The 19,201-nt window shown below is 40.0% G+C and overlaps 2 protein-coding genes across 8 annotated transcripts in view; both read left to right on the plus strand.

Annotated features, from left to right (window-relative positions):
• Positions 1–6,008, plus strand: part of Xpo4 (exportin 4) — a 126,467-nt gene extending 120,459 nt beyond the window's left edge. For all 4 annotated transcript variants that reach the window (XM_045154135.1, XM_045154136.1, XM_045154137.1 and 1 more), the window contains one exon: positions 623–6,008. In XM_045154135.1, the coding sequence (XP_045010070.1) occupies positions 623–820 (198 nt within the window). In that variant the 3' untranslated portion in view covers positions 821–6,008. The remainder of the gene's footprint in view (positions 1–622) is intronic.
• A 2,638-nt stretch (positions 6,009–8,646) lies between these two features.
• The window catches only part of Eef1akmt1 (EEF1A lysine methyltransferase 1), a 34,537-nt gene continuing 23,982 nt past the window's right edge, over positions 8,647–19,201 (plus strand). The window contains exon 1 of one of the 4 annotated variants that reach the window (XM_045154731.1): positions 8,647–8,700. The gene's annotated coding sequence lies outside the window, so the exon portion shown is untranslated. The other 3 variants (XM_045154733.1, XM_004670529.2, XM_045154732.1) reach the window with 3 other exon arrangements.

Here is a 19,201-nt window from a genome sequence, read left to right on the forward strand (position 1 = left end):
TGGGGTGTATTATTCCATCTCCGCATGTTGCAGAACCTTCATCTGTACAACATTAATAGAAATAGTATATGCCTCATAGCAGTGTGAAAAACATAAAATGAGGGCTGGAGAGACACTAAGGCACTAGTCTACAAAGCCTAACAGCCTGAGTTTGATTCCCTAGTACCTACATAAAGCCAGATGCTCAAAGTGGCACATGCATCTGGAGTTTATTTGCAGTGGCTGGACACCCTGGCATACCCATTCCCTTTCTATCTCTGCTTGCAAATAAAATTTGGAAAAAAAATGTAAGCATTAAATGAACCCACAGACAAAGGAGAACAGTACCTAGAGTAATCACTGAGGGAATTACTGAAATTGTTCTCCGCTTTCTCTGAGAACCTCACAGTGCCAGTAACTGATAGGATTACATTCTCTGAGGAAAACATTCTTTTTTTTGTTTTGTTTTTCTTTTTCAAGGTAGGGTCTCACTGTAGCCCAGACTGACCTGGAGTTCACTATGTAGTCTCAGGGCCTTGAACTCACAGGGATCCTCCCACCTCTGCCACCCAAGTGCAGGCTAGGTGTGTGCCACCAAGCCTGGCTAGGAAACATTCTTAAAGGCACCTTGTCTCTTCTACAGGCTGAATATTCTGAACTGGTTGAAACATTGCTGTCAAGTCAGCAAGATCCCATCATTTACCAGAGACTAGCAGATGCCTTCAACAAACTCACTGCAAGCAGCACTCCTCCTACGCTGGACCGGAAGCAGAAGATGGCCTTCCTAAAGAGTTTAGAAGAATTTATGGCAAATGTTGGTGGTCTCCTTTGTGTAAAATAAACAACAAAACTATATGCTAAATTTAGATTTTTTTCTGCAAAGTGCACTGAATTGTTGAAAGTTGACTTGAGTTGTGTCCTCAGTTCATTTGACCATTTTAGAATTTGGAGAGCCTGAAACTTTGATAGGGAGTGTGGTGTAAACATGAGAGGTCAGCTTTTGAATAAGTTTCTGCTGTTTGTTGTAAGCCACACCCTGTCATATACCTGTTGTCTACATTTTGAGTGGTGACTAAATTTTTCAAAATGCAATCCATATATATGCATACAAATATGGGCACCAAGAAATATATATTCAGTGTCTTTTACCCAGTTACCAAACAAGTGGCTAGCCAAAGTTTGGAATTTCTGTTACTATTAGTTGGATATGTTCTTAGTGTTGTTTTTCAAAATGCTACCCATAGATTCTCTGCATCATTTGAGGATCTGGTTGCGAGGGTGATTTTTAGGCCCAGTCATAAAATATGTAGTTGAATTCTGGAGTCTAATTTAATAAACTGCTCTCCTTCATCACCCCAAAAGTTTTGAGTTCATGCAAGAGACACTGAAAACAAGAGATCTCATGCTTTCCAACTTTCCCTTTCTTCAGTGATTAGGGTTATAACTAAGCAGAAAGAAAAGTCAAGTGATTTCTAGTTTCTTCTTAGTTCATTTTCTCCTTTGTCCTTCTCTCTCATCCCCAATGTTGAAGGTTTGTGTAATTATTACAGGTCTCTAATCATACTCTAAAGCCTGAACTTGAGGAGGAAAATATGTGCATATTTTTTGTTTCATAAAAAGAACTTTAGGAACTGTAGCCATTTCATTGCCTTAATTTTAAGAGAAAGAGACAAAGCATTTGTTTTAGTAAGAAATCAAGTCTTTTTTTCTTCAGAGTTGGCTTAGGGTATTAGCTGCTATGAACCTGCTGCCCCTTTGATCATGTATTTATGTGGCTTTAAAAGTGAAATGAAAGGCACCTCCTGTGTAGTTAACTTTCTGACTGTATCTGTCCTGCCACTCAGTCCATATCTACTTGCTTAAAACAATAACTGTTTTCAAAGGATGTGAATTACTAATTCACACAGAATATTGCACGCTGGGCATTAGGGGCAATAATTATGCTAAAGTGAGCATTATCCTCATCTCATAGCAGCCATGCAAATTTAATTTCAGAGAATAAAAATAGCCAGGAAGTGGTGACAAATGCCTATTACACCTGGCATGTGGGAAGCTGAGGCAGCAGATCATGAGTTCCTGGACAGTCTGTGCTACCTAGTAAGACCCAGTCTCCCCAAAGTTCTCTTTAGAGCCTTTAGATCTTTCTAATAATGCCAGGCATGGTGATGCACACCTTAAAATGGAGCACTGCGGAGTCTTAGGTAGAAAGGATCACCGTGAGTTTGAGGCTAGCTGGAGCTAGACTGAGAACCTGCCTCAAAAAAATCAGCAACAAAAAAAGTCCAATGCATTGTTATACTGCTACCTTGTTCCCAATAATTTTGTGCACAGCTTAAATAATGGAAATGAAAGTTTAAATTAAGGAAATAAAAGCTTATTTATAAACTGGAAGCCACTGAAACTCTACCAGCTGTGATTCCAGTCACAAGGCAGTGACAAGGGGAGGCCTCTAGCCTGGATGCATTGACTATGGCAGAGGGCAGGCTCTCCTTTGGTGTTCCTAATACCGCTCTACTAAACCATCCTGCAAGTACAGTCTTTATGTCTGAATTGCACATAGTATGTGCGTCTTTACATGTGATGCTCTGTAAATTCTGCCACTCTGCTATTGACTGTTCTAGTTAAAGCAGGAGTGTCTAAGCTATGTCTGATGTGTGCACGTGATGGTAGATGTGAGTGCAAAGCTGTGGGCTGTCACTTTTTGAGAATCATTTCTCTTAATCATCAAGTAACAAATATGGATCAAAAACATCTTAAAATACTGCAAGGAAGAAAACATTCTTCATGATTTAAAAAAATAGTTTGAAAGACTTAAAATTTTTTTTCCCTTAAAGAACTTGAAGTTACATATGCAAGCAGTGATCACTTTGTTTTGTATTGCCCAGGATGTTTCTGTCTCCTCTACAGGTGTGTGTTGTGTGTATCTCTGTGTATGATAAGTATGGTCCCTTGGCCAGGAAGCACTGAGACATAACTGAGTGCATAGGTCCCCTGGCCAGGAAAAAGGTGTAGTTGAGCTCAAGTAACAATGCGTAGTAGGAAAGGAATGTTTTGGTAAGTGAAAAGGCATCTGTATTTATTAACTTCTATCCAGAGGAACTACAGTTAATAAATTTACCCAGATCTTCCTTCCTATATGCAAGTTTATTATGCCAGTTTAAATTGAAACAAGGTATACTTTAGATTGGACCAAATAATGCTTAAGAGATCCCCAGAATGTTGACTAGTGGCAAAAGGGGTGATAAGACACCACAATATTTTAGGTACACTTCTCAAGTGTGCCAACTAGACTCATCAGAGTGTTTGTGTACTAGTTGGCCCCCTTAATTATTTGTTTAGTTTGTGCCTTCTGTTTTATTATGTCCGCCTTAGTTTTTAGCTATGTGTACTTGTTCTTTGGTTTTTTGTTTGTTTGTTTTTTTGCTTAATGTTCTTGGTCCAGTGGGTATAAATTTCATTTTTCCAGTTAAAACCAACTAAAGACTCAAAAGTGGAGCCAAGCATGGTGTTGCATGCCTATAATCCCAGCACTCGGGAGGCAGATGTAGGAGGATTGCTGTGAGTTCAAGGCCACCCTGAGAGTTCATAGTGAATTCCAGGTCAGCCTGAGCTAGAGTGAGACCCTACCTCAAAAAAACAAAACAAAACAAAACAAAACAAACAAACAAAAAAAGATAAAAGCAAAAGCATTTGTGCCCTTTTTACATATATTAAAGGGACGTTGTCAAGTATCTCAGTTTTCATGTTTTAAAGTTTTGTTGTTCATGTAATATCCTTTAACCTTTACTTTCCATGCTCTGTTGTTCAGTCTGTGTTTTACCTTATGCTTCTTGACCAATTTTCCAAGGACATAATCTCTATGTACACCCAGGCACAGTCTTTAAGGACTTTTTGTGCTCACAGTTCACGTAAACGCTCCTTTACCTCCGCTCTTGGAGCTCTGTTGAAGGTGGTGTCACAGATGTCCTTATGCTAGGTGGGTAGCTGCCTGGATAGCTTGACTGTCTTGACAGTGTTGACCTTGTCGTTTCCAAAAAAGTAAGTTTTGTCTTTTAGTTCTTTGGAAAACAGTAACATGTCAACATTATTGAATTGAATTTTTTTCTGGTATAAATGGTGATACATAAACAAGCTTTACAATTTCTTTCAAGCTACTTTTTAAGAATTCTGTCTTTGTATTGAAAAATAATTATATTACTGTGTAGATGAGACAGTTATTACTTTTCTTTTTCACTATTTTCATTTCAAAACCAAACATGTCTATAATTTCCCCACAGTCAACATTACTTAATACTTTTCTTGCTGTCTTTGAATTGGACTTCTCTTTTACCAAAATATCAGGTCTTTATCTCTGTTTCTTGTTTCTGCTAATACTTCTATAAACCCCTCAAGTATTGAGGGAAACTGGCTGTCAGTTTCAGGTATTTCAAGTTTGAGTTGCCTAGGATATAGTGCTGGTTAAACCCTGACAATATTATTTTTCTGTTACAGTTTTACTTGTATTTTGTTTGCCACCTTTGTTGTTAGAGGTGGTTGTCATTGGAACTTACTAAGCTGTCTCTGACAAGTTATTACCATTTTTGGTTATTAAATATTAGCATTTTATGTTAGAAGGAACTTCTCAGAACTTTCTATTTTTTTTTTAACCAGAGAGAATAAGGAACTGACTTGGATATGAGGATATTATATTTATATTATAATTTTCTTCTACAAAACAACATAGATGATTTGAGCATATAACATTATATGAATTATTTTTAAATTTTCTCACTTGGCCTGAGAACAGTGCATTTAACATTTCTTTAATAATTGCTTTCCTGGCTGGGTGTGGTAGGGCACATCTTTAATCCCAGCCCTTGGGAGGCAGAGGTAGGATCACTATGAGTTTGAGGTAAGCCTGGGACTACAGAGTGAATTCCATGTCAGCTTGAACTAGAGTGAGACCTTGCCTTGAAAATTTAAAAAAAAAAAAAAAAAAAAATCCCCACTAAAATTAAAAATGGTCCAAATTTAACATCTAAGTTCAAAGATTTAAAGTGTCATGACTCAAGTTGAACTTAAACATTTCATTTAGATACAAATATTGTGAAGTATGCCTGATTGATTATAATGAAAACCTGTGATATATGTAGCCAAAGATTACATTTGGTTCAGGTAAAGATGGAAGCTTAATAATGGGCATTCATTGTGCTGCTCTTAAAGAAGATGAATGAAAAGATCTGTTTCTCACCTGTAACTCTCTCTATAGGGAAGTCTTTGTAAAGATTGGAATATTCTAGTTCAGTTCTGATGGTGATTCCCTAGCATGGATTGGGAGCTGTGATTGGTACACCACATCTGTGAGGTTCATATCACAAGCCATCTCCCCTTCTCATCCACCTATTCCCAAACCTTCCCAGCTGTGGGGAAGTGTTTCTTTCCTTTCCTCATTCTTGGGTCTCTTAGCTATTAGGAGCTGTCAGGTGTGTTCTGACAGTTAATTTCCATAGCCTGAAGTAAAATACCACCTCTGCACTATGTATCTACTGGGGGAGGGGGAAAATCTGACCTCAAGTGTGCTCTGAGCCTAGGCTTCTTGGTGTGGTTTCTTTTTACCACAAACTTATAACAAATTGCAAATCCTGAAATTGTGATTTGATTCTCTGTACAAAGAAAGAAGCTCTATGCAGTGAGTTTGTGGTTTAATGGTCACAGAGTGTTAGCACTGCTACCATTCAACATGTGTAAAATTTTTTAACTTTATAAATATTAAAATTTAAACTTACACTAAGTCTTTTTAGTTTTATTCTTTAAGAGATCCAGGGATGAGTGTATTGTTTAAATATTTACCTCTATTAACATAACTAATGAAGGTATAAATTTGCATTTAATTTTTAAAAAGATGCTGCAGTATATGATTTTAGGAAATAAGTCATGGCTATGTATTGAGCCAGTTACAACATGAATATCAAATGGATAAAACTATCTGTATTTTTTAAACCCATAAGTGGGTGTTAAAATATATGTTTTCACTAAATATTTTTATTACATTTTTGTTTTGACCACGTGTGATTTGTTCATGGGTACTTAGCAAGACTATTGCTGAAATGGTACTAGTTTTGCTGTCAGAGGACAACAAACACTGGGGACATTATACATTCTTAAAATAATTTTAAAGCAAAGATACCTATCAAATGAAATAAAATTAATTATTTTGTGTGAAAACATCCCAGCCCTCATACAGTGTCAAGTTTTCAGAAAGAAAATCAAAATTCTGTTCATGCTAGCCAGGCATGGCGGTGCACCTCTAATTCTAGCACTTAGGAGGCAGAGGTAGGAGGACTGCCATGAGTTTGAGGCCATCCTGAGACTATTATATAGTGAATTCCAGGTCAGCCTGGACTAGAGCAAGACTCTACCTCGAAAAAACAAATCTATAAATGCTCTATAGCATTTTATCTCAACCCATAGGTTTAATTTTTTTAAATGTACTTATTTGCAAACAGAGAGACAAAGTGAATGGGCACAGAGGACTAGAGAGAAGAGAAATACACAGAATGGGTGTGCCTGGGCCTTCAGCCTCTGTAAAAGAACTCCTGACTCATGTAGCACTTTGTGCATCTGCCTTTATGTGGGCACTGGGAAGTCAAATCCTTGTCATCATTAAGGGTAGAAACTTAGACACAGGCATTAGCCACTTGAGAGCCAGAGAACTGTAAAGGTCCTAAATATAAAATTCTGTCGGTTTTCCAAAAGATAACTTTAAAATAATGGTACACTCCAAAAAGGTAATCAACTTATTTTTCCTCTCCAAGAGGGAAGATTCCAGATTGGGTCTTGTGTTTTCTATATTCCATCTCAAATGGTAGTTCCAACTCAAGTGTATAAATCCACAACCTCCTGTGATCTTGTAGCCCTGGCCACTGAAGGACTCAGGAACCAGATGGATGCCATGACAGGCTTCAGAGTCCTCAGTAGGCCTAAGTTTCTGTTTCCCGGCAAGGTCCAAGTTTTTATTTTCCAGTAAGGATGGGCTTAACAGCTACTGGAAACTGATTATGCCATACATTCCTGTAGTCATAGATAAGTTCAATTCCCCTACCCCCAGCCGGCCAACTTTGCCCGCCAAAATCCTAAGCCAACCAGAAGAGTACACTGTTTAAATCAACCAATCATGTACCCGCCCCCTTCTTCTATGTTCAAATCCCTATAAAAACCCTACCCTCCCACTACTCGGGGCTCTTGTATGGATCCACTGCATTGGTGAAGTCAAGAGACCCAGCTTAAGCCTGAAATAAAGCTCCTTGCCCTTGCATAGTGTTTGGTTCTCTTTGGTGGTCACTGAGGATGCCCAGAACTGGACATAACAGCCACCACCACCACTGTGCTCTCATGGTAGAGCTCACTCCACACTAGTTACTGTTTCTTCTGGTTTGAGTCAACTGTTCTACTACATTTGTGCTATTAGAACAATGTGCATGAGACAATTAGTATACAGATAGAATTTCTCCTAGTCCTGGTGGCTGGGAAGTCAGGATGAAGGCATGGGCCTTTGGTGAGAGCTTCCAGAGAACTGAAGTTTGTGAAAAACCAATTTCCTCTACACAGTAAAGGGTCCTAATAAGTGTTTCCTAAACTGAGTTTCATGGTATCACTAATGTTAGGAAGATAACAGTGTATTCTCAATTTTTTGTTTTTGTTTTTCGAGGTAGGGTCTCACTGTAGCCCTGGCTGACCTGAAATTCACTATGTAGTCTCGGTGGCCTCAAAGTCATGGTGATTGTCCAACCTCTGCCTCCCGATTACTGGGGTTAAAGGCGTCCGCCACAATGCCTGGCTCAAATTAGTTTTTGTTGAGAGAATGAGGAAGGGAGAGAGAGAGAATGTGCACAACAGGGCCTCCAGCCACTGCAAACGAACTCCAAATGCATGCACCCCCTTGTGCAGCTGGCTTGCATGGGTCCTGGAAAGTCGAACCAGGATCCTTTGGCTTTGCAGGCAAATGCCTTAACCACTAAGCCATCTCTCCACCCCCTCAAATTAGTTTTTTTTAATGGTGTGTACGTGTGTGCACGCCTGGGCTAGATTGAGACCTTCCTCAGGGGGTGGGGCGGGGGGGGGGGACGACACACAACAACAAAAATCATATATATGGGTCTATAGTTAGTTTCTTAAGGTCTTCTCTGGTTTCCATTAATATTATGAAATACTACTAATATTATGAAGAATATGATTATCAAGTCAGTGCTTTGGTCATTTTTTAAAGGTTTTATTTATTTGAGAGCGACAGAGAGAAAGAGGCTGACAGAGAAACAATGGGCGCACCAGGGCCTCCAGCCACTGCAAATGAACTCCAGACACAAGTGCCACCTTGTGCATCTGGCTAACGTGGGTCCAGGGGAATCGATCCTAAGTACTTTGGCTTTGCAGGCAAACGCCTTAATCGCTAAGCCATCTCTCCAGCCCCTTTGGTCAGTTAAAAAAAAAAAAAAAATTCCATCTTAAAATAGTGTACTTACCGCAAATCTAATTTAAACCTTAGATTTTGTTTTTCGGGGGGCGGGGGGAATACCATGCTTGGAGGCAACCAGGAATACCCAAGCCCCCAGGCTTGCTAGCGTGGGACCCAGACGCTTTCCCACGGGCCTCGGACGCTGCGCCGCGCCGGGTCTGCGCCTGCGTGACCAAAGCTGGGCCCCGCCCCCCTCGCGGCTCTCCCGGACGACTGCGCACGCGCGGGTGGTGAGTGGACCACGCCGGCGGGGCCGTGAGGGGCTTTGGAGTGGGCCGGGGATTTCTTTTCTTTTCTTTTTCTTTTCCGTTCTCACTCGTTTTCTAGAGCTTGGTGGTGGCGGGGTTCAGTCAGTGGTGCCGCGGTCTGGCAGCGAGGCGGAGGCGGGCAGCAGGCACCTCGGAGATCGACCCCACGGCGGGCGGGCGCCGCCCGGGACCTGCGCGTCAGGCCTGTGTTCCGGACTCGGCGGCGGCGGGTCCTCGGCTAGGTGTGCGGTGGGCAGTGGGCCGAGGGAGCCACGAGCGCGGACCAGCCGGCAGAGGCGCGTTTGCTCAGGGCTGTTTTTTTTTTTTTTTTTTTTTTTTTGAGGTTGGGATTGTGTGAAACGCCACACTCAGCAATCTTTTGCAAATAAAATGTGACAGAGTAAATAGAATTTTAGAAAGTGAGAGGGAAAAGACTGTCTCAGGCCAGAGAGCTACGTATGGAAAATGAAAATGGCAAGATTTCTGTCTTTCTAGAAGAAAATTTTGTTAATAGAATCGTACAGCAATATAAAAAACACTTTGAACACCTAGGCCATTCTCTTCTGTTCACAGACGTGACCTTACAGTCGTACCTCTTCCCTCTCCCTGCCATTGACTTTAGGTGATTATTGGGTTAATTCTCTTTTCTGCTGGATCACACGGCCTTGACCCAGATTTCTCTTTTCCTTTTTCTTTTTGGATTTCTGACGTAGGGTCCCCCTTTATCCCAGGCTAACCTGGAATTCACTGGGTAGTCTCAGGCTCCCCTCGAACTCACGGCGATCCTCCCATCTCTGCCTCCCGAGTGCAGGGATTAAAGGCGTGCTCCACCACGTCCGGCTTTTGACCCAGACTTCTTAAAGAACTTACTATAGTACTGCCTGGAAATACTCAGTATGGCAGTTTTAAGATAGATTTGATTGGCTGGAGAAATGGCTTAGCGCTTAATGGTGTTTGCCTGACAACCTCAGGCTCAAGTCCTCAGTACCCCTGCGTCTGGACATTGTATGCAGTGGCAGGCGGTTCTGGTGTGCCCATACTTTCTGCTTGCGGATTAATTTAAAATAATAAAAAAAATTGATCTGATATGTGGAAACTAAATCTGTTTATACAAGTAAGATCTTGCTAATCCTTGCTGATGCTGCTTACTGTATTACTGACCCCCCCCCACACACACACACCCTTCTGCTCATGCTGTTCCATCTTTCTGTGATCGTCATTTTTTTTTCCTGTGCTCTAAAGGCAAAGCAGAATGCCACCAACTGCTTTCCTGACTCCTCTTCCCCAGGGTCTTCACTCTGATCCCATGATAAGGTGTATGTATGTGTTTGTATCTCAACCTCATCATGGTGAACACTTCAGACTAGGTGTTCCTTTTTATAATAATAATAATAGCTAAGTAGTAGTATTATAAAACATTTTTATTGGATAAGAAAGATGGCTTAATGGTTAATGCGCTTTCCTGAGAAGCCTAAGGACCTAGGTTTGACTCCCCAGAACCCATGTAAGCTAGATGTACATGGTGGTGCATGCATCTAGAGTTTATTTGCAGTGGCTAACGGCCCTGGCATGTCTATTCTCTCTCTCTCTCTTTGTAGTAAATAAATAAAAATATTTTTAAAAATTAAAAAATATATTTGCAAGGAGAGAGGAGGGTAGAGAATGGGGGTGCCAGGGCTTACTACTGCAAACAAACTCCAGTCCCATGTTCCACTTTGCGCATCCGACTTTATGTGTGTCCTGGGCAATAGAACCCGGGTGGGCAGGCTTTGCATACAAGTGCCTTTTACCTTAGAGCTACTCCCCAGCCCAGGCTGGATGTTTCTTTGTTCTGTAGGGCTGTCCTGTGATAAAATTGTGCAGCAACTGGCCTTACCCCCTGGTTACTAGTAGCACCTCCATGATTACACCATCCAAAAATGCTTCCAGACATGACTAAAGGTGTCCCTAGAAGAGTAGCTCCTGGGTATCTCACAAAAACCATTGAATATGAGCCATATGAGGCCCAAGGTCAATTTAATCATACATAATACAAAATTTCTCAGCCCTTTTTGGACTCTATTTCACACACTTGGTTCTTATAAAATCTGATAAAATAGGTATCTGTGGGTTGTGGCTATAGCTCAGTTGATAAGAGTACTTACTTGCCTTGGAGGCATGAATCCCTCAACACAAAAGACAGAGATAGATACCAAAATGCACTCGTAGGTCCTCTCTGACCCACAGTGGAAGAAAAAGCTATGTCTGTGGCACATACTGTGGTGGTTTGATTCAGGTGTCCCCCATAAACTTAGGTGTTCTGAATGCTAGGTTCCCAGCTGATGGAGATTTGGGAATTAATGCCTCTTGGAGGCAGACTATTATTGGGGTCGGACTTATGGGTATTATAGCCAACTTCCCCTTGCCAGTGTTTGACACACTCTCCTTTTGCGATGTCCACCTGAAGTTGTTCAGGAAGTGATGTTCACCCTCTGCTCATGCCATCCTTTACCCTGCCATCATGGCGTGTCCCCTCACGTCTGTAAGCCAAAACAAATCCTTTTTTCCCAAAAGCTGCTCTTGGGTGATTTTTGCCAGCAAGGCGAACCTGACTGCAACACACAGCTACTCCTGTAATCTCAGCAGTCAGGAGGCAGAGGGGCAGCAGGATCATGAGTTTAAGGCCAGTCTTTGCTACCTAATGAGACCTTGTCTCCAAAAGCAAGAGGAAAGTTACCAATGCAGAAACATCTGTGTATCTCCTACCATCTTAGTAAATAGAACAGTCTTCCTTTCTAAACATTCCTTACCCCCAGAGGTCGTTGCTATTTAATATTGAGTTTATCATTCACTTGGTTTTATCTGCATTTTTAAAAAATGATTTGCATTTATTTATTTGACAGAAAGAGAGATAGAGAATGGGCACGCCAGGGCTTCCAGCTATTGCATACGAACTCCAGACTCATGTGCCACCTTGTGCATCTGGCAAACATGGGTCCTTGGGTCCTGAGGAATAGGACCTAGGTCCTTTGGCTTTGCAGGCAAACTCCTTAAACCACTAAACCATCCCTCCAGCTTCCCCTCTCCCCTCTTTTTAAATTTTTAACTTTATTTCAGAGAGAGAGACAGAGAGAGAGAATGAGCATGCCTGGGCCTTCAACTGCTGTAAACAAACACCAGATACATGTGCTTGTGTATCTGGCTTATGTGTGTCCTGGAGAATTGAACCTGGGGTCCTTTGGCTTTGCAGGCCATCTCTTCAGCCCTTATTTGCATGTTTTTGAATTTTATTTAAATGAAGTCATCTGTTGTGTGTTTGTGTTTGTGCTTGTATTTGTACACATATATTTATACAGGGTAAGTAAAAATTAATTTTTTATTTATTTGCAAGCAGAGAGAGAATGGGCACACCAAGGCCTATAGCCACTGCAAATGAACTCTAGATGCGTGTGCCTCTGGCTTTCCGTGAGTACTGGAGAACTGAACACTGGCCTTAACCACTGAGCCATCTCTAAGTAAAATTTTAGAAACTGAAAGGGAAGGAACTGTATCAGGTAAGAGAGCTACATATACAAAATCAAACTTCAGGGGCTGGCTGGAGAGATGGCCTAGCAGTTAAGGCACATGCCTGTGAAGCCTAAGGACCCAGGTTCAATTCTCCAGGTCCCATGTAAGCCAGATGCACATGGTGGCTCATGCATCTGGATTTTGTTTGCAGTGGCTAGAACCCTGGCATGCCCATTCTCACACACTCTCCCTCTCTCTCTCCCTCTTTGTCTCTAATAAGTACATAAAAATGAAAATAAAATATTTTTTAAAAACTCAAAATTTTAGCTTTTTCTGGGACTAAATTAGACTAAGGATAGAATCATACAGCACTATGTAAAAAAATTATTTAGAGTAGGTCTTCTTAAACTTTGAACATTCACTATTTTTTTTTTGGTTTTTCAAGGTAGGGTCTCACTGTAGCTCAGGCTAACCTAGAATTCTCAGGGTGGCCTTGAATTTACAGTGATTCTCCTACCTCTGCCTCCCCAGTGCTGGGATTAAAGGTGTCTACCACCACGCCTGGCTTCACTGTTCTTTTATGTTCTCAAGAAATTTTTACATGACCCTGGTTATACAGATATATAAACTAGATATACAAATCAAACATTTACTGGTAATAAAAAATTCTTTGTTTTACATATAATTTTACTATTAAAGGCAAATTTGCATACTAATGGAGTGGATATGCTTATTTTTTTATAGTCGATTAAATCTTGGCTCAAAATTTGACCTGCAGGATCTCCAGTATTTTTCAGAGCTGTTCAGTATTTTGATATTATAATCATCATTAGTGAAAATTCTTCTTTGTATAAATACATAGTATAAAATGCCATTTCAGCCAGGCATGGTGGCACACGCCTTTAATCCCAGCACTCGGGAGGCAGAGGCAGGAGGATTGCCATGAGTTCAAGGCCACCCTGAGACTCCATAGTGAATTCTTCAGCCTGGGCTAGAGTGAGACCCTTCCTTGAAAAACCAAAAATAAGTAAATAAAATAAAATGTCATTTCAGAAATTGTTGAAAGTTCCATACTAATCCCTAGCCAAAATTTATTACATGATTTTTTTTTTTTTTTTTGGTTTTTTTCGAGGTAAGGTTTCACTCTAGCCCAGGCTGACCTGGAATTCACTATGGAGTCTCAGGGTGGCCTTGAACTCATGGCGATCCTCCTACCTCTGCCTCCCAAGTGCTGGGATTAAAGGCGTGAGCCACCACGCCCGGCTATTAGATGATTTTTTAAACTTTTCATTTATTTATTAATTATGAACAGAGAGAATGGGCTTGCCAGGGCCTCTAGCCACTACAGACAAACTCCAGATGCATGTGTCACCTTGTGCATCTGGCTTATGTGGGACCTGGAGAATCGAACCTGGTCCTTAGGCTACATAGGAAGGAGGATTAACCACTAAATCATCTCTCCAGCCACTGAATGACTTTTTTAAAATGAAATTTCATTCAGCAACTCAACAATTTTTAAAGCCAAACATTCTAACACAGTAAGGTTCAAAGACAGTAATTTGATAAATGCTGAGGAATACCAATAGGAAAACGGTTTTCGTTTTCTGTAATTAAACCATGATGTTTATATCTCAGAGTAACTTATAATATATAGTAGTCTCAGATTTGAGCCAGCGTGTTCCAGGCAGCATTCTTTGGTGGTGTGTGATGTGATGGCATGAGGACGCAAAGTACATGTGTTCAGAACCAACACTGCAGTGAAGTGGTGTGGTGAGCACAGGCAAGTACAGCCAAAAACACTTTAATCACTGTGTTTTTTCACTGTGATATATCACCATGCCTAGTGTGATGGGACCATTTTAATCTACCTAATAAGTGTAATTTGTGTTCTTGCTGCAGGAAAAGAAAAAAAACATGAGAAATAGTGAGCATAGTTTTTCCAAATTTGATTTACAACTATAAACCCCACAGATACAATAACCTCAATAAACTCAAAAGTATTAGAAATACATAGAAAATTGTACCCAGACATACCAAAACCAAAAAAGAGCAAAATCTCAAAAGCCCAGGAAGGAAAGACACACACTCCCGAAATAAATAAATAAATAAAAAGTGCAGGAGGACCTTTATTAAAAGAAGAAAAAAATCCACCAGGCATGGTGGTACATGCCTTTAGTCCCAGCACTCAGGAGGCAGAGGTAGGAGGATTACTGTGAGATTACTGTGAGTTCGAGGCCACCCTGAGACTACATAGTGAATTCCAGGTCAGCCTAGACTAGAGTGAAACCCTACCTCGGGGGTGGGGGGGGGAAGAAAGGAAGAAAGGGGAAAATATCCTGTCAGCTTGGATTTCTGTGTCCAAGGCAAAACACTGGATACACCTCACATTGGAACTACACTACAAAGAATATTAAGTCATCCAGGCAGGCGGAAATGACACCAAATCAAAATATTTGTACAATAGAGTGGAAACAATGGAAATGGTTACTATGTAAGTAAAAATATATGATTGAAAAGTTTAAGGTTGTGTGTTTATGACAACTGTAAAGGAAGACATGTAACAACCTGAAGACTTGGGAGAGAGCACATATATACTCTGCTGTAGGTGGCTTACATATGCATGAACAGCCATATTATGTGAAGATAGACTGATATGTTAAGGAATTCACAGTAGCCCTTAAGTGATCTCTTTTTTTGTTTTTTTGGTTTTTCAAGGTAGGGTCTCACTCTAGCCCAAGCTGACCTGGAATTCACTATGGAATCTCAGGGTGGCCTTGAACTCACAGCACTCCTCCTACCTCTGCCTCCCAAGTGCTTAGTTTAAAGGCATGTGCCACCACGCCCAGCTAAGTGATCTCTTAAGTAAGCCCAAGTAGCTATAGCCACCTGATATTCGATGAAAATGCCCAAAATACTCATTGGAGAAAAGACAGCCTCTTCAGCAAATGGTGTTGGGAAAACTGGATATATATCTGCAGAAGGATGAAAATAGATTCTTCTCTCTCACCATGCACAAGAATTAAGTCCAAATGGATTAAAGACGTTAACATCAGACCTGAAACTCTGAAACTGCTGGAGGAAAAAGTAGGGGAAACCCTCCAACATATTGGTCTTGGCAAAGACTTTCTGAATACAACCCCAATTGCTCAGGCAATAAAACCACAGATTAATCACTGGGACCTCATGAAATTACAAAGATTTTGCACTGTAAAGGACACAGTGAAAAAAGCAAAGAGGCAACCTACAGAATGGGAAAACATCTTTACCAGCTATATATCTGATAGAGGATTAATATCTAGGATATACAAAGAACTCAAAAAGTTAAATAATAAGGAATCAAATAAGCCAATCAAAAAATGGGCTATGAAGCTAAATAGAGCATTCTCAAAGGAAGAAATACGAATGGCATATAAGCATCTAAAAAAATGTTCTATGTCACTAGTCATCAGGGAAATGCAGATTAAAACTACATTGAGATTCCATCTCACTCCTGTCAGATTGGCCACCATCATGAAAACAAATGATCATAAATGTTGGCAGAGATGTGGAAAAAGAGGAATCCTTCTACACTACTGGTGGGAATGCAATCTGGTCCAGCCATTGTGGAAATCAGTGTGGAGGTTCCTAAAACAGCTAAAGATTGATCTACCATATGACCCAGCTATAGCGCTCCTAGGCATATATCCAAAGGACTCATCTCATTTCCTTAGAAGTACATGCTCAACCATGTTTATTGCTGCTCAATTTATAATAGCTGGGAAATGGAACCAGCCTAGACGTCCCTCAACTGATGAGTGGATAATGAAGATGTGGCACATTTATACAATGGAGTTCTACTCAGCGGTTAAGAAAAATGAAGTTATGAAATTTGCAGAAAAATGGATGGACCTGGAAAGGATTATACTAAGTGAGGTAACCCAGGCCCAGAAAGCCAAGCGCCACATGTTCTCTCTCATATGTGGATCCTAGCTACAGATGATTGGGCTTCTGCTTGAGAATGAAAATACTTAGTAGCAGAGGCCAGTAAGTTAAAAAGGAGACATAAAGGGAAGAGAAAGGAAGAGAGGACGATACTTAATAGGTTGATATTGTATATATGTAATTACAATGATTGTGATGGGGAGGTAATATGATGGAGAATGGAATTTCAAAGGGGAAAGTGTGTGTGTGTGGGAAGGAGGGAATTACCATGGGATATATTTTATAATCATGGAAAATGTTAATAAAAATTAAAAAATAAAATTAAAATTAAAAAGTAACAAAAAGCAATAGCTAGTAAGCTAATAATGGAGGGAGGAATCTAATCATAAAGTGTGTTCACTGCTCTATAATACTCCATTGTATTAATATACCACAGTTTATTATATAATATCTAATGGTTAGACATTGGGCTGTGTTTATTATTATACATTTCTACTTTGAGCATCTTTTACATGTCTGTGTGAAGCTTAATATGCTTTGATACACAGTTGCTGAGTTGAAGATTTTAAGGTTAACATCAAATAATTTTATCAGTTTCGGCCACCAGAGAAGGCAATTTTGTGTACTCCAAATCCTTAAAAACAGTTCATATATTCAGTCTTTAAGTTTTAGTCATTTATGGTAATGTGAGGTAAGCTCTTACTATAATTTGCCTTTCCTGCTAAGTTATAAGGTTGAATGCCTTTCCATATGATTTTTGATTATTTATGCATTGTTTCATAAAATGACTGTTGGAGTATTTTCATGTTTATCTTTTGGTACAAATGGAATTGCGAAAAAAGATCAGTAATATACAAGAAAGTGAAGAAATGAATGTAAAACAGTGGGAACAAACAGGAAGCAAATAATAGACTTATGTATCATCAAATAATAGCAAATCATAGACTTATGTATTTATCAACAATAAAATTTAGTATAAAAATGTAATTATGCCAATTAAAAAACAGAACTCAGGGTGGATTAAAAGAAACAAAAACTAGCCCTGTGCTGTCTCTAAGAAACACTTGGAAAGGAAGAAAAAGATACATATCATACATTTGTTTGTAAGGGCATTTAAAAATTAATTCTGGATAAATTAGACATGACAACAAAGAAGTCACCAGAAGTGGAGGTACTACATAATGACAAGAAGGATAGTTCGTCAGGACCAGATGGCAGTTTTGAATGCTTGTGCTGCAAATACAAGTACTTTAAATTACAGAAAACAGGAATTGAGAATTGTTACAGCTGAAGGAACACACGAATCTATAATTGTAGCTGGGACTTCAACTCTTTCTCTGTCATTTAGCAGAACTACTAGGCAAGATATCAGAAAGGATATTGGAGAACTTGATACATAAACCAATAGGATCTATTCTCATGTAATCCTTCACCCAACATTAGCAAAATACAGAATCCTTTCAATCATCCAGGGAATATCCACCAAGCTAGACCACACCTTGAACCACAGCACAAGTTTTAACACTTTAATAAGAGAATTGCAAGGCTGGAGAGATGGCTGAGACCTAAGGCCAGATGTACAAAATGGAATACACATCTGGAGTTTGCAGTGGCAAGAAGCTCTGGTGCATCCATTCTCTCTTTGGTTAAAAAAAAAATCTGTATATTGTTTTAAACAAATTATAAAGCATGTATGGTGTTGCACATCTTTAACCCCAGAACTCAGTAGGCAGAGGTAGGAGGATCACTGTGAGTTCAAAGCCACTCTGAGACTACATAGTGAATTCCAGGTCAGCCTGGGCTAGAGCAAGATCAGAAAAACCAAAACCAAAAAAATAAAAAAGAATTGCAAGTAAATTGTAAGACAATGAGAAACATTGAACTGAGTGAAAAGGAGGAGGGAATAAAGTGGCTCAGCAGTTTCAGCACTTGCCTGCAAAACCTAACCACCTGGATTCCATGCCCCAGTACCCATGTGAACAAGCTGCATAAAGTGACACATGCACCTGGAGTTGATTAGCAGTGGCTAGAGGCATGTCCATTCTCTCTGTCTCTCTCATTCTCTCACTTTCTCTTCACTCTGTGTCTCTTTCTCTGCATGTAAATAAATAATTTTTTCTAAAAACAGAAACTGCTCTTTTTTGGCTGCTCACCACTCCTGAACCACCTGAACTCTGTCTGGTAAGGCATCTGGTCTCAGCCTGGCTGGGCTGAGATGGGGGAGGGAACCCTTCTCCCATATGGACTTTAGCCCTTCCTACCACCCCATGGTGGGAGCTTTCTGTACTTCCCCCTCTTTCCTTCTCTTAATCTAGTAAGTCTCTCTAAACCTTAAAAAAAGAAGAAATTTATCAAATCAATATTTACCTCAAATAAGTTTAGAAAGCAAAATAAGCCAGGTGTGGTGGTGCACACCTGTAAGCCCAGTACTCGGGAGGCAGAGGTAGGAGGATCACTGTGAGTTCAAGGCCACCTGAGACTATACAGTGAATTCCAGGTCAGCCTGGGCTAGAGTGAGACCCTACTGCAAAAAAAAAAAAAAAAAAAGGAAAGAATAAAGCAAATGAAAATAGTCAATGATAAACTAATAAATACCCTGAATAGATAAAAATTGCTAGTGAGACTTGGAAAAATAGAAAATACAATAGGTATGAAATTGGATATTGATACAGGTTCCAAAAACTTTAAAAAGAAGAGCATAGCACAAACACCTCTATATGCAAATGTAAATTTAGCAGTTTATATGATCTGTACAAATTCTTCAAAAAGTAAAAACTCAGCTGAGCCTGAGCCTGAGTCCTGTAATCCCAGCTGCAAAGAAGGCTGAGGCAGGAGGATAGCAAGCACAAAGCCAGCATGAGTAATTTTGTGATACCTTATCTGAAAAAGTAGAGAGAGGCTCTGGGGAGATGGCTCAGCAGTTAAAGTGCTTGCTTGCAAAGCCTGATGGCCTATGTTCAATTCTCAGTGCTAGGTAAAGCCAGGTGCACAAAGTGGCCAGAGGCTCTGGCATGCTCATTTTCTGTCCCATAAATAAATTTAAAAAATTTTTAATGTTTTTATTTTTATTTTTTTG

This window comes from Jaculus jaculus, chromosome 7, assembly GCF_020740685.1.
Source record: "Jaculus jaculus isolate mJacJac1 chromosome 7, mJacJac1.mat.Y.cur, whole genome shotgun sequence".
Classification (NCBI taxonomy): domain Eukaryota; kingdom Metazoa; phylum Chordata; class Mammalia; order Rodentia; family Dipodidae; genus Jaculus; species Jaculus jaculus.